At 53.8% G+C, this 12180-nt stretch overlaps 1 protein-coding gene and 1 non-coding gene across 2 annotated transcripts; one reads left to right on the top strand and one right to left on the bottom strand.

Moving 5' to 3' along the window:
• The first annotated feature begins 4582 nt into the window (after positions 1–4582).
• On the top strand, positions 4583–4655 carry TRNAS-ACU. The gene has a single exon. It is a non-coding gene; the product is annotated as a tRNA-Ser (tRNA).
• Positions 4656–11515: 6860 nt separating this feature from the next.
• On the bottom strand, positions 11516–12172 carry FNDC10 (fibronectin type III domain containing 10; the record flags this gene model as incomplete). Its single annotated transcript, XM_029216287.1, has 1 exon — positions 11516–12172. A coding segment is annotated over one exon (657 nt), but the record flags the coding sequence as incomplete, so codon positions are not given.
• Between the last annotated feature and the right edge of the window lie 8 nt (positions 12173–12180).

Below are 12180 nucleotides of genomic sequence, written 5' to 3'. Positions count from 1 at the left end.
CAGCAAAGGGAGGGGGCAAGGGAATGGCGATTCTCCGCCGTGGATCCAGAAATGATGAGACATGAAGGGACATGAAGGGGTGGCGGCAGTGGAAAGGTACTGTGTGCTCTGGATTGGAGATCCCAGTGGAAGAAATGTCACCAGAGCCAAACGGTGGTAGAGCAGGATACTTGAAACAGGGTGTGGAGGGGGCCGCCTTTTGAATACCTATAGGTTAGGCGTTACCACACGCAAGGGCAGAAGAGAGTCTTCCGGTTGGAGAGGAAGAAACTCAGAAGCCAGGGCAGTGAGGGCCCATCCTCACTGATGTCCTACCATTGCTCCTGATGTTTTCACTGAGAAAAAAGCTGAGAACCAGACGCTCAGAATACTTAAGGACCCTCGGGCGCAGTGTATGGGAGGGACAGTGCGTGACTGCAAGAAGGAAGCATTTACTTGGGAGGACCTGGGGGTTGAGGGATGAATGAGGAGGAGTGAGGGCATCTTCCCCCACTCCCCGCACCCTGCTCTGTATGTATTTGAATATATGCAGAACATAAATCCAGGAAGACATACACTGAAATTTGGCAGTGGGAAAGACGGCATTTATTTTTATTTATTTTAATTAATTAATTAATTTATTTATTTTTGGCTGTGTTAGGTCTTCGTTGCTGCACGCGGGCTGCGGGCTTTCTCCAGTTTTGGCGAGCAGGGGCTACTTTTCATTGCGGGGCATGGGCTTCTCATTGCGGTGGCTTCTCTTGTTGCGGAGCATGGGCTCTAGAGCACAGGCTCAGTAGTTGTGGCTCACGGGCTTCGTTGCTCCGCGGCATGTGGGATCTTCCCGGACCAGGGCTCGAACCCGTGTCCCCTGCATTGGCAGGCAGACCCTCAACCACTGAACCACCAGGGAAGCCCCGGAAAGAGGGCATTTATGGGTGGTAGGGTTAACAGTGCTTTGAAAGCCCGTTATACTTTTTTGAATTCCTTAACTTTGTATTTTATGATGAACATGTATTTTCTCTTACCCCCACCACAAATAATAGCGCTGTTTACATTTTGAAAGGAAGGCCCCCTCCATGGCTTCCCCAGTATGTGCTCCTGAATTCAAAGACATTATGGCCTGACGGTACCGGTGCAATACCGAGCTCTCCTACCTCACCTCTCCCTGCTTCTTGTTTAGAACTTAAGGGAGCACCAGCTGGAAACTGTCCCATGCCTTTCTTACCTCTGTGTACGCCACCCCCATACCTCAAGTCGTAGTCCAGGCACTGAGATTCAGATAGATGTCACCAGCCTCAAGAAAGCTTACCTGCGTCCTCCTCTTCTCCTGCTGGCCTTTCTCTGCTCCCAGTACCACCCTCAACTTACTTTTATGGCTCTAAACACTGTTAGCATTCTGTGCTGTGCATCTCTGCCCCATAGACTCTGAGCTCCAGAGGGCTAGGGACTCCACTTCCAGCCCAGATGGCTTTGTTGCCTTATGTGTGGTGCATTTAGAAATGTTCCTCTAGAGGCACTCACTGAGTACTCGTCGGGCAGGTACATGAGGGAGAAGGTGCCCAGGTGGTTGTCAGAGCCCTCTGTGCACTGTCTGTGCTTATGCTACCAGCATCTGATGAACTTTATACTTTCATCATGATGTGGGAACCCCAAGCTGAAATAGAACTAGTCTTGGGAACTTCCCCGGTGGCGCAGTGGTTGAGAATCCGCCTGCCAGTGCAGGGGACACGGGTTTGAGCCCTGGTCCGGGAAGATCCCTCATGCCTCAGAGCAAATAAGCCCGTGCGCTACAACTACTGAGCCTGCGAGCCACAGCTACTTGTAAGGCCAACTGGCCCGAGGCAGGGGAACGCAATCAGACTCACAGGATGCATCAGACCGAAACTTTCCGGACCACCCAGTTCCAGAAACTGACCTGGACACTTTCCGGACCACCCAGTTCCAGTGGGGACTTTCCACCCGGCCCAGCCTTCCCACCTTTCGAGGGGCAGGACTAACGGTCCCAAGACTGATGCAACCGGCACCGGATATTGCCACGATACCCGAAGAGACCACCAAATAAGGAATAACCTGCGCCCTCCCGGATTCACCACACCCCTTTCCCTTCTTCCCCTATAAATTCTTCCCAAACCCTCGCCCGGGCGCGACTTCTCTGGCCCCTTTCTCTCGGACCAGTGAACCTCGCCCGGGAGTGTTCCCAAATAAAGCTTGTTTAAGCTCTCCTCCGTTTCTTGGTGCCGTTCCTTATACTGAGCTCATGCGCCATAACTACTGAAGCCCAGGTGCCTAAAGCCTGTGCTCCACAACAAGAGAAGCCACAGCAATGAGAAGCCTGCGCACCACAACGAAGAGTAGCCCCCGCTCCCCGCAGCTAGAGAAAGCCCGCGCGCAGCAACAAAGACCCAACGCAGCCAATAAATAAATTAATTAATTAATTAAATTTATTTTAAAAAAATAGCAACAAGATAGTATTTATCACCTTCAAAAGTTTCTTCATACCCCTTTGTAATTCTTTCCTGCACTCCCATCCACCTGACCCCCCATCTCACCGGGTGACCACTGAGCTGCTTCCTGTTGTATAGATTAGTTTGTAATTTTCAGAATTTTATATAAATGGAATCATAGAGTACTTTTGGGGGGGAGGTTCGGGGGGTCTTGTTTCTGTCACTCAGCATAATCATTTTGAGATTCACCCATAATGTTGCATGTATAAATAGTTCATTTCTGTTGCTGAGAAGTATGCCATTATATGGATATACTCCATTTTGTTTATCCATTAACCTGTTGATAGACATTTGGGTTGTTTCCAGCTTCTAGCTATTACAAATAAGGCTGCTGTGAACATGCATGAATGAGTCTTTTTTCTTTTTTTTTTTGGCTGCGTTGGGTCTTCATTGCTGTGCGTGGGCTTTCCCTAGTTGTGGCGAGCGGGGGCTACTTTTCGTTGTGGTGCACAGGCTTCTCGTTGCGGTGGCTTCTTTTGTTGCGGAGCACGGGCTCTAGGCATGCAGGCTTCAGTAGCTGTGGCTCACGGGCTCAGTACTTGTGGCTCTCGGGCTCTAGAGCGCAGGCTCAGTAGTTGTGGCGCACGGGCTTAGTTGCTCCGCGGCACGTGGGATCTTCCCGGACCAGGGCCCGAACCCGTGTCCCCTGCATTGGCGGGCGGATTCTGAACCACTGCGCCACCGGGGAAGGCCCGTGAATGAGTCGTTGTGTGGACGTATTCTTTCATTTCTCTTGGCCTAATGCTTGGGTGTAGGATGATTGGATCATATGTTTAGACGTACGTTTAACTTTTTAAGAAACTGCTGCTAAATTGTTTACAAAGCGATGTACTGTTTTTTTTTCCTTCATATTTTCTTGGCCGTGCCACGCCACACGTGGGATCTTAGTTCCCCGACCAGGGATCGAACCTGCACCCCTTGCATTGGAAGCATGGAGTCTTACTGCCAAGGAAGTCCCGTGGATGCACTATTTTACAATCCCATGAGCAGTGTTCCAGGTTCTCCACATCCTTGCCAGCATTTGATGTGATTAGTCTTTTCAGTTTTAGACATTTTTAGACGAGGTACCTCATGCTATCTCAGTGTGTTTGTAATGTGTATTTACCTAGTGACTAATGAAATGGAGCATAATTTCGGGTGCTTATTTGCCGTCACTATGTCTTCTTTGCTGAGATGTGCAAATCATTTGTGCATTTATCATTGTGTTGTTATTAAGTTTATGTATATATATTCCAGATATGTGATATATAGATATTTTCTCCCTGTGGTTCGTCTTGTTCTCCTATCAATGTCTTTCGAAGGACAAAAGTTCTTAAGTTTGATAAAGTACAATTTACCAACTTGTTCTCTTATACGTTGCACTAAAATATCTGATATGAAAAATATACTGGATGGGTTTAATGGTAGATTAGACATTGAAGAAGAGAAGGTTAGTGAAATTGAAGACATATAAATAAAAAGTATAAATGAAACAGAAAAGCGAAACAAAATGAAAGAGAAAAAATAAACAGAGCATCAGGTTGTGGGGCAACCTCCAGCAGCTGATACATGTGTAATCGGTGCCCCGGGGGTGGGTTTGCACTCTGGCTGGTTGTCAGAGACACTGCTCCTGGCCCTGCTTGAACTCTGAGGAGTCTTGCCTCCAATCCTGTTTGTTGGCTCCTTTCTTGGCCTGGTGATTCCCTCACACACACACTAGTCAGTCCTAAGCTATAGATCTTCACATCCTCTTTCTTATTCTGTGTTCTGCCCCCCAAACTCCAGCCATCTTGGCCTCCCTGGCCTCCCAGATCCATCCACTTAACTCAGGACAATACTGGGCTCTGCCTGAGTCCCTCCTCCTTGCTCTGCATCCTGAAAATCCTCCAGACAGTAAGCTGGAGCAGTCACAGAACTCAATTCATTTCTTTCCTTTCTCTCAGAGGTCATGGCCCTTCACTGCATTATAGCCAATGTATTTGGAACTGTTGTTTCACATATTTTGTATAATTTTTTAGTTGTTTCAGGTGAAAGGGTAATTCTGGTCCCTGTTACTTCATCTTGGCTGGAATCAGAAGTCTCACTAAGTCCATTTTAAAGGAGTGAAATGTGGGACTTCCCTGATGGTCCAGTGGGTAAGACTCTGTGCTACTAATGCAGGGGGCCCAGGTTCAATCCCTGGTCAGGGAACTAGATCCTGCATGCCACAACCAAGGGGTCCGCATGCCACAACTAAAAAAAAAGATCCCGCATGCCACAACGAAGATCCTGCATACTGCAACTAAGACCTGGTGCAGCCTAAATAAATAAATGCATAAATAAATACATAAATAAATATTTTTTAATATACATATAAATTTAAAGAGAGTGCAGTGTGGAAACTCACCCTACAGATGTTAAGATTATAATAATAAAGATAATATGGTACCACTGTACGAAAAGACAAACAGACCAATAGAATACAATGGCCCATAAATAGACCCATGCACCTGTGGGGCTGTGGTGTATGATATGGGGCCACCACATGCTGGAAAAGGATGGATTGTTTCTGCAGACTGGATTGGGGAAATCGGCTCAGTGTGCTGATATAAAAAGTGGGATCCCTACCTCACACCATATACAATGTGACCTCTAGACAATTAAATATGAAAAGCAAAGTCATAAAGCCAGTTGAAAAAAATATTCTCATGGGGAATATTTATGTATTATCTGGGTGTGCAAGGATCGCTTAAGACAAAAAAAAATGCATACAACATATAGGGAAAAAAGATAGGTCTGATGATGTCATCAAAATTAAGGATTTGTTTTCAACAAAGGACTGTTAACAATGTTCACAGTATAGGAGAAAATACTTGCAACATCTAGACAGTCAAAGGGGGTCTCCCCTGGTGGCGCAGTGATTAAGAATCCGCCTGCCAGTGCAGGGGACATGGATTTGAGTCCCGGTCTGGGAAGATCCCATGTGCTGTGGATCAACTAAGCCTGTGCGCCACAACTACTGAGCCCGCGTGCCTAGAACCCGTGCTCCACAGCAAGAGAAGCCCACACACCACAATGAAGAGCAGCCCCCACTAGCCGCAGCTAGAGAAGGCCCGGGCGCAGCAACGAAGACCCAGCGCAGCCAAAAATTAATTAATTAAAAAATAAATAGTCAAAGGTATGTATCTAGAACTGTGTTGTTCGGTACAGCCCCACTAAACATATACGGCTATTTGAACTTACGTTTACATTAATTAAAACTTAAGATGTGGTCTCTTGGTTATCCTAGTCACGTTTCAAGTCCCCAAATAGCCACAATGACTCGTAGATACTGACTAGACTAGTGACTACTGTGAATCATGTTCCTCAAAAGAATATGTTGATACCCTAACCCCTGGGACCTGTGGATGTGCCCTTATTTGAAAATAGGGGTCTTTGCAGATGGAATAAAATTAAGTTATAATGGATTAGGGGACTTCCCTGGCGGTGCAGTGGTTAGGACTCCGTGCTCCCAATGCAAGGGGCCTGGGTTTGATCCCTGGTCAGGGAACTAGATCCCACATGCATGCCGCAACTAAGAGTTCACATGCCACAACTAAGGAGCTGGTGAGCCACAACTAAGACCTGGTGTAACCAAATAAATAGATAACTAAATAAAATACTTTAAAATTATAATGGATTAGAGTGGGCAATAATACAGTGAGTGGTGTCTTTATAAGAGAAAGGAGATGGAAATTCAGACACAGAAGCTCAGAGGAGACAGACAGACAGGAGGAGGCCATAACAGGGGTGTCCTTGGAGATTGGAGTGATGTGTCCGCTAGCCAGGGAGCCCCAAAGATTGCTGGCCACACCAGACACTGGAGAGAGGCGTGAAACGGGCGTGAAACGTTCCCTCGGAGCCTCCAGAAGGAGCCACCTCAGGCAACACCTTGATTTCGGACCTCCAGCCTCCAGAACCATGAGAGAATAAAGTTCTGTTGTTCTAAGACACCCAGTTTGTGGTTTTGTTATAGCAGCCCCAGGAAACTAATACAGCACAGATAACATTTTCATAATTTTAGAAAGTCCTGTTGGACAGCACTATTTGTGGACCTCTTGAAAATCAAGAGGAAAAAGCCACAGCAATGGGAAAATGTACAAAAATTATGAATAAGCAGTTATTCAGCAGGGAAATTCAAATGGCTAATAGGAATAGTAAGTGGTGTGCAGCCTCTCCAGTGATCAGAAGAAAGCAAATTAAAATCAAATCCAGTTACTGCTACACAGCCAACAGATGGGCAAAGGCTACGAAACCGAACAATACACAGTGTTGTGTTGCGGAAGTAGAAACCTACCTGCCCTGCTGGCGGGAGTGCTGACTGCTTTGGCCGTTAAGGACAAACTGATAATGTTGGTGGTTAGGTACACACACCCCTAAGATCCATTGCCCCTCACCTAGAGAAATCCTCACACGGGTCCCTGAGAAATGTGGATGGGCATTATCATGGCGACACTGTGATTAGCATTGCAGTTACCCGTGTACCCTCAGGGCTGAGGACAAGTCAGCCTGGTGGACACACACTAGAAATTGCATGCAATGAACAGAAACAATTAAAAATTTGTGCATTCTGCAACATGGATAAATCTCAAAGACACGGTGTTGAGTAAAAATTAAAAACAAGCCCAGCAGCACAACATCGGAGTGGTTGCCATGAAGGAGGAAGGGAACGGCATGGGGAGAATCTGTCGCACTGGGATCCAAATTGAGCAGGACAGAGACACGTGGGACAAAGGAAGGAGACAGTCCAGATAAAAGTGGGGGAGGGGAAGGAAAGGCAGATCCCAGACGTGTGAGGCCACGTAATCAACACAGTGGTTAACAGCAGAGCTGGGAAGTTCTGAACGCTATCCTAGCCCACCCACTCCCCACCTAAGAGCGAGGGAAACCCAGCTTCGTTACATGTGGCCAAGGGGACAGAGCAGCGAGTGACTCCCACCCAGACTCTCCATAAGAAAAAAAGAAGCGTGCTGACATCCCTGTAGAGAAGACAAGCCAGAAAGGCATGCCCCCCAAATAAGTAGACATTTTAACTGAATATATCGTCATAAGCTAAACAGAGTTAGGAAAACGAAAGTTATGAAAGAACACCCTGCATCAGAAATGGAGGGAACATTTTACTGAGGTCATTAGAAAAAATGAAAGTTTGAAAGGACAGCCGATACAGCATAGAAATGAAATAACAGATCTCTAAAGGAGGGGGGATATCTGGGGGGACCTTGAAAGAAAGAGGCAGTGTGTGTGTGGCCCTTGGGCTCCTGACTTCAGAAGGTGCAGCCTGACCCCACCCTGGGATGTGGACGCTTCCTCCCCTCTTGGCCGGCGCTTGCTGGGGTCACGCTTCCAGTCCCCAGAGAGATGCGGCTGGAGGAGGCTCTGGGTGTCAGGGACCCAGGACTCTCTAGACTCAGGCTGAAGGGGCCAAACTGCCCATCCCCCGGGCCAGGGTCTCCAGCAGCTCCCTGGCTGTCCCTGTAGACCAGCTCCAACAGCCCAGTCCCCCAATCCTGAGATCACCAGGGAAACGCCAGCCGCACAGCCCTGCCCCAGTGGAGAACTGTCTCCTCTATCGCACCTCACGCTGCCTGCGCGTTTGTGCGCCCACCCGCACCCCCGGCTTAGCGGCCCCTGGGAGTGTGAGGTCCTCGCGAGCCAGCTCTGATGAAACCAGCTTCTCCTCGGAGGCCGGAGGCCTGAATGTCCGGGGCACCCGCGGAGTTAGCAGCTGCCCTGGGGGCCGTGGGGAGGGGCCTGAGCAGACCGGCCGGCCCGCATCTTACCGCCGGTGTCACTGCTGGGCCCCCAGAGCCTGCCACACAGGGCATTGGGCATGCGTCCACAGAATGACCGTGAATCCCTCCTGCTGGCTGAGTGAGGAACACAAGCTGTGGGTCAGCTTTGGGGAGTGAGCAGGGAGTGTGTTTGGTGGTGGAATTTCAAGGACCTCAGGATTCTGAGCAGGGTCAGGCTAGGGATGCAGCCGTGGGCGGGGGTTGTCTCGGCCTGGATGCGCATCAAGTCGTGGCACAGACAGGACCAAGCACGGACCACTTACGCTTCTCCGCCTGGCTGATCTCACATAAGCCTCCACACAAGCCTCTGAGTTAGGTCCTATGACTGTTTCCACTTCACAGACAAGGAGACTGAGGCATTGAAAGGGTGCATGGCTCTTGAAAGGCAGGGCCAGGCTGACAGCCCAGGCAACCCTTCAGTGTTTTAGAATCAGAGCAGTTCTTTCTACTCCACGTCAGAAAATCATAAGCTTAAGGAAGTTACCTTCAGGCACCACGAGAAAGACGAAGTCTTGACTGAGGGACAAGGCATCCGGACCCCCACCTCCAGGGCACAGGGAAACCGCACGTCTACCCGCCAGCCACGAGTCAGAGAGAGAGCGACCGGGGGTGGGGGGGGGCCTCCTCCAGGACGTGGTGGGGATGGAGGACTGGGGGCTCGTAGGGGAGGAGCCTGGGTGTCCCCGCGCCCCCAGAATGGAAAGGCCACCTGGGGAAGCAGTTTTCAGGGGTGGCAACGGTTCAGGAGCAGAAGTGCTCCTCGTGGACACCAGCTGCATGCCGTCTCCAGGCCAGGGCTCCCCCACTGGACCCTGCTGGGCTGGACACTGGGCCTCCAAGAAGCCCTTGAAGAGAGCCCTGAAGAGGCATCTCTGGAGCAGAGGGCTGCGGGTCAGTGCTGACCAGCCTCGAGAATCGGCGGGTAGGACAGGCCTGTGGCTCTAGCTGGCGTGAGCCCAGTCAGGGCCACAGACAGGGCCCCAAATCAGGTGCACAGCTGGGGGAAGGGCCCAGGGCAGGCCTCCAAGAACTTCACAGTGGCCGGCTGTGAACCCAGCTGCACACAGGAGCTAGAGGATGGACAGCAGGGCACCAGGGCCTGGGATGAGGGCTGCCAGCCCCACCCTTGTGGAAGACACCTGAGCGCCTGTCACGGGTAGCCTAGAGCTGCAAGAGGAAAAGGTCCCCCAGGGAGCCAGGCTGGAGGAATTGGAACCCCTTCCACTCCTGCTGGCTGTCTAGACACTTCACTGCACCCCGCCCCCTTGGCAGGAGGGGGTATGAGTCACTCCTCAGAGCATGGCCCACCCCCAGCTGTTTGCCCCTCAGGGTCACAGCCGGCTCCAGGATCTCAAGGACAGCCTAGCCCAGGTGGGGGAGGCCCAGTAGGGAATGCAGGGGGTGACACAGTGTGCGCCACACACAGGGGACCCAGGTCCGTCCTCTGGCCCCCACCCCCCAGCTCTAGCACCGCATGGGGATGCCCGGGCTGGGGAGGGGGCCCTTCTGGAGCCACCTCACTGCTGCCTGTCACAGCTCAAGCGGGTCATTCCTGAGGCGGGGCTATTTCCAACTGCGGCAGGTGCCACTCCCCAGCCCCGCCCCACAGAGCAGGCCCCAGATAAGATGCTTGTCCAAGCTCTGAGGGCGGACAGGCCAGCTGAGATACACCCTGCCTGTCCCTCTGCCACAAGCCACAAGGGCAGGGTGCCTGTGCTCCCGGCCTGGGCTAACCCCACGTGACCTGCAAAGGCTCCAGGGCCAACCACTGGGCTGATGCCTGAGGAGCTGGGAAAAAGGGGTTCAACTCTCCCCCCCACCCTTCTCTCCCCCCTCCCAAATAAGTACACAAGACAGTGGTTTGGGTCTAAGAATGATAGACATTTAGACACTGGCGCCAGGCTCACGCCTGACCAGTGCCACGCCAGGGGCGGGCAGAGCAAGGACAAAGAGGTAGGGAGTGGGCGCTGCAGGGGCACCAGCCAGGCTGCTGGTGTGAGGGTCGCTGGTGGCTGCTGGGGGAGGGGGAGTTCGCCACAGTGACTCCAGATGTGCCGGGTCCAGGACAGCCACAGTCGGGGGCTCACGCAGAGCCGGGCGAGCCATGCTTCACCCCTCCCAGCGCCCAGCATCGTCAGGTGGCTGGCACAGGAGGGAACCTCGGCCAAGATGCTCAGGTCTGTCCGGAGAGGGGCAAGGCCAGCCTTCAGTCCACGGCGAGCAGGTAGGTGGGCAGGGGGCAGCACCCAGCCAGATCCGGGGCAGCTGGCCACTGGCTCGGGGATGGGGTGGCGTGGTGCTGTCCGTCATGCCGTGGTTGAGGCTTGGGATCCAGATCACAGTGGAAGGTCCGGCTGGGCAAGTTGGCATCTATCCTTCACCCTCTGGATATGGCACTGCTCTTTCAGACCCCCAGTCCCCATGGAAAGTCCTCACCAGACACACAAAAGGAAGGGGAGGGAGCCCAGCCCTGGTGAACTACCAGCTCCCCCCGAGGTCAGGGGACACTCACCCCCGGAAACAACAGCTGGACGCTGGGCCGCCTGCCGAGCTAAGTCACGGCTCCCAACTTGTCAAATGCCCACACAGGGAAACACCGCAGGACGCTTCTTACCCAAACTGGATGCTCCTGCAAAGCTTGAAGGGAGGGTCCCCAGGGGGGCTCTGGCCAGAAGCACGCACAAGCTGCCAGCATCGGGGCCACAGACCCTCTTGGACAGCACTGGAAGGGTGGCTGGCTCCCGCAGTGGGCCCGAGATACTAAGGCACGAAGCTACCTAAGCCCATTGGGGTGGGGCGGGGAGAGGACAGGCTCCAAGTGGCCCCCTTGAGTCGGAAAAGCACACAGTGACCAAGCCATAACGACAGCCTGGTTTTTTCCAACGCGTCACAGACTGGAGGCGCAGGGTGACGGCCCGGGGGTGCCAATGGCTCTTGCGAAGAGGGTCTCTGTGCTCTGACGGTTCCCCCCAAGGGCTCTGGAGAGCGGGGAGAGCCCTGCACGCGGCTGGCATCTCCGCTCAGGCCCAAGGGCCAGTCCCGGCTGCTCAGATGGAAAGGTCGTGCGGTGATTCCAAGGCCCTGGGAAGGGCCGGCCGGTGCCCTATCTATCTCCAGCAGGCCCTGCGTGGAGATCCTCAGGATGGAGCGAGAGCGGGGAGGGGAGAGCGGGCCAAGGCCCTGGGGCCTCCCGCACCCTAGTCGGGCAGGCAGAGCCCGGTCTGGCGGGCGCCTCGCACTTCAGGGCTGCCGGCGCAGGCCCGGGCGCCCAAAGGCCGGGTGCATGAGGTTCTCCGTGATGTAGGCCACGAGTAGGCAGATAACCACGAGCATGACGCAGATGGAGCCGCCCACCGCCGTCATGGCCACAACGATCTCCCGCATGCCGGCCGGCTCGGCGGCGAACTCCACGCACTCGGCGGACGCGGCAGGCTCCGGGACGACGGCGGGCTCCGGGGCGACGGCGGGCTCGGCGCGCAGCGGTAGCGACTGCAGGCACAGGCGGTAGCGCACGCCGTCGTGCACGTCGGGCAGCAGGTAGTCGCGGCAGGAGGCGCCGAGCAGCACGCGCTCGCACGGGAAGCGCGTGTAGGCGCCGCGCCACGAGCAGTTGAGCGCGAAGGCGCGCACGCGGCGCGCCTCGGCCGGCGCCAGGCGCCACTGCAGTAGCACGCTGCGGTTGCGCAGGACGCTGGCGCGCAGCGAGCGGCCGGCCGAGGCGTGCGCCGCGCAGGCGGGCGCCTGGCAGCGGAAGCCGCGCGCCGGGCTGCGGAAGCACAGGCGCCCGCCGCCCGCCTCGGGGCCCTCGGGCAGCACCTTGTAGGGGCACCAGGGCGCGTCTGCCGACGGCTCCCAGCCCGGCGGCGTCGGGGCGGCCGCGGCGCAGGGCGGCGGCGCGCAGGCGG

This window comes from Monodon monoceros, unplaced genomic scaffold (genome assembly GCF_005190385.1).
Source record: "Monodon monoceros isolate NGI ecotype Baffin Bay Population unplaced genomic scaffold, NGI_Narwhal_1 Super_Scaffold_12, whole genome shotgun sequence".
Taxonomy (NCBI): Eukaryota; Metazoa; Chordata; class Mammalia; order Artiodactyla; family Monodontidae; genus Monodon; species Monodon monoceros.
This window is presented reverse-complemented; position numbering and strand designations above follow the sequence as displayed.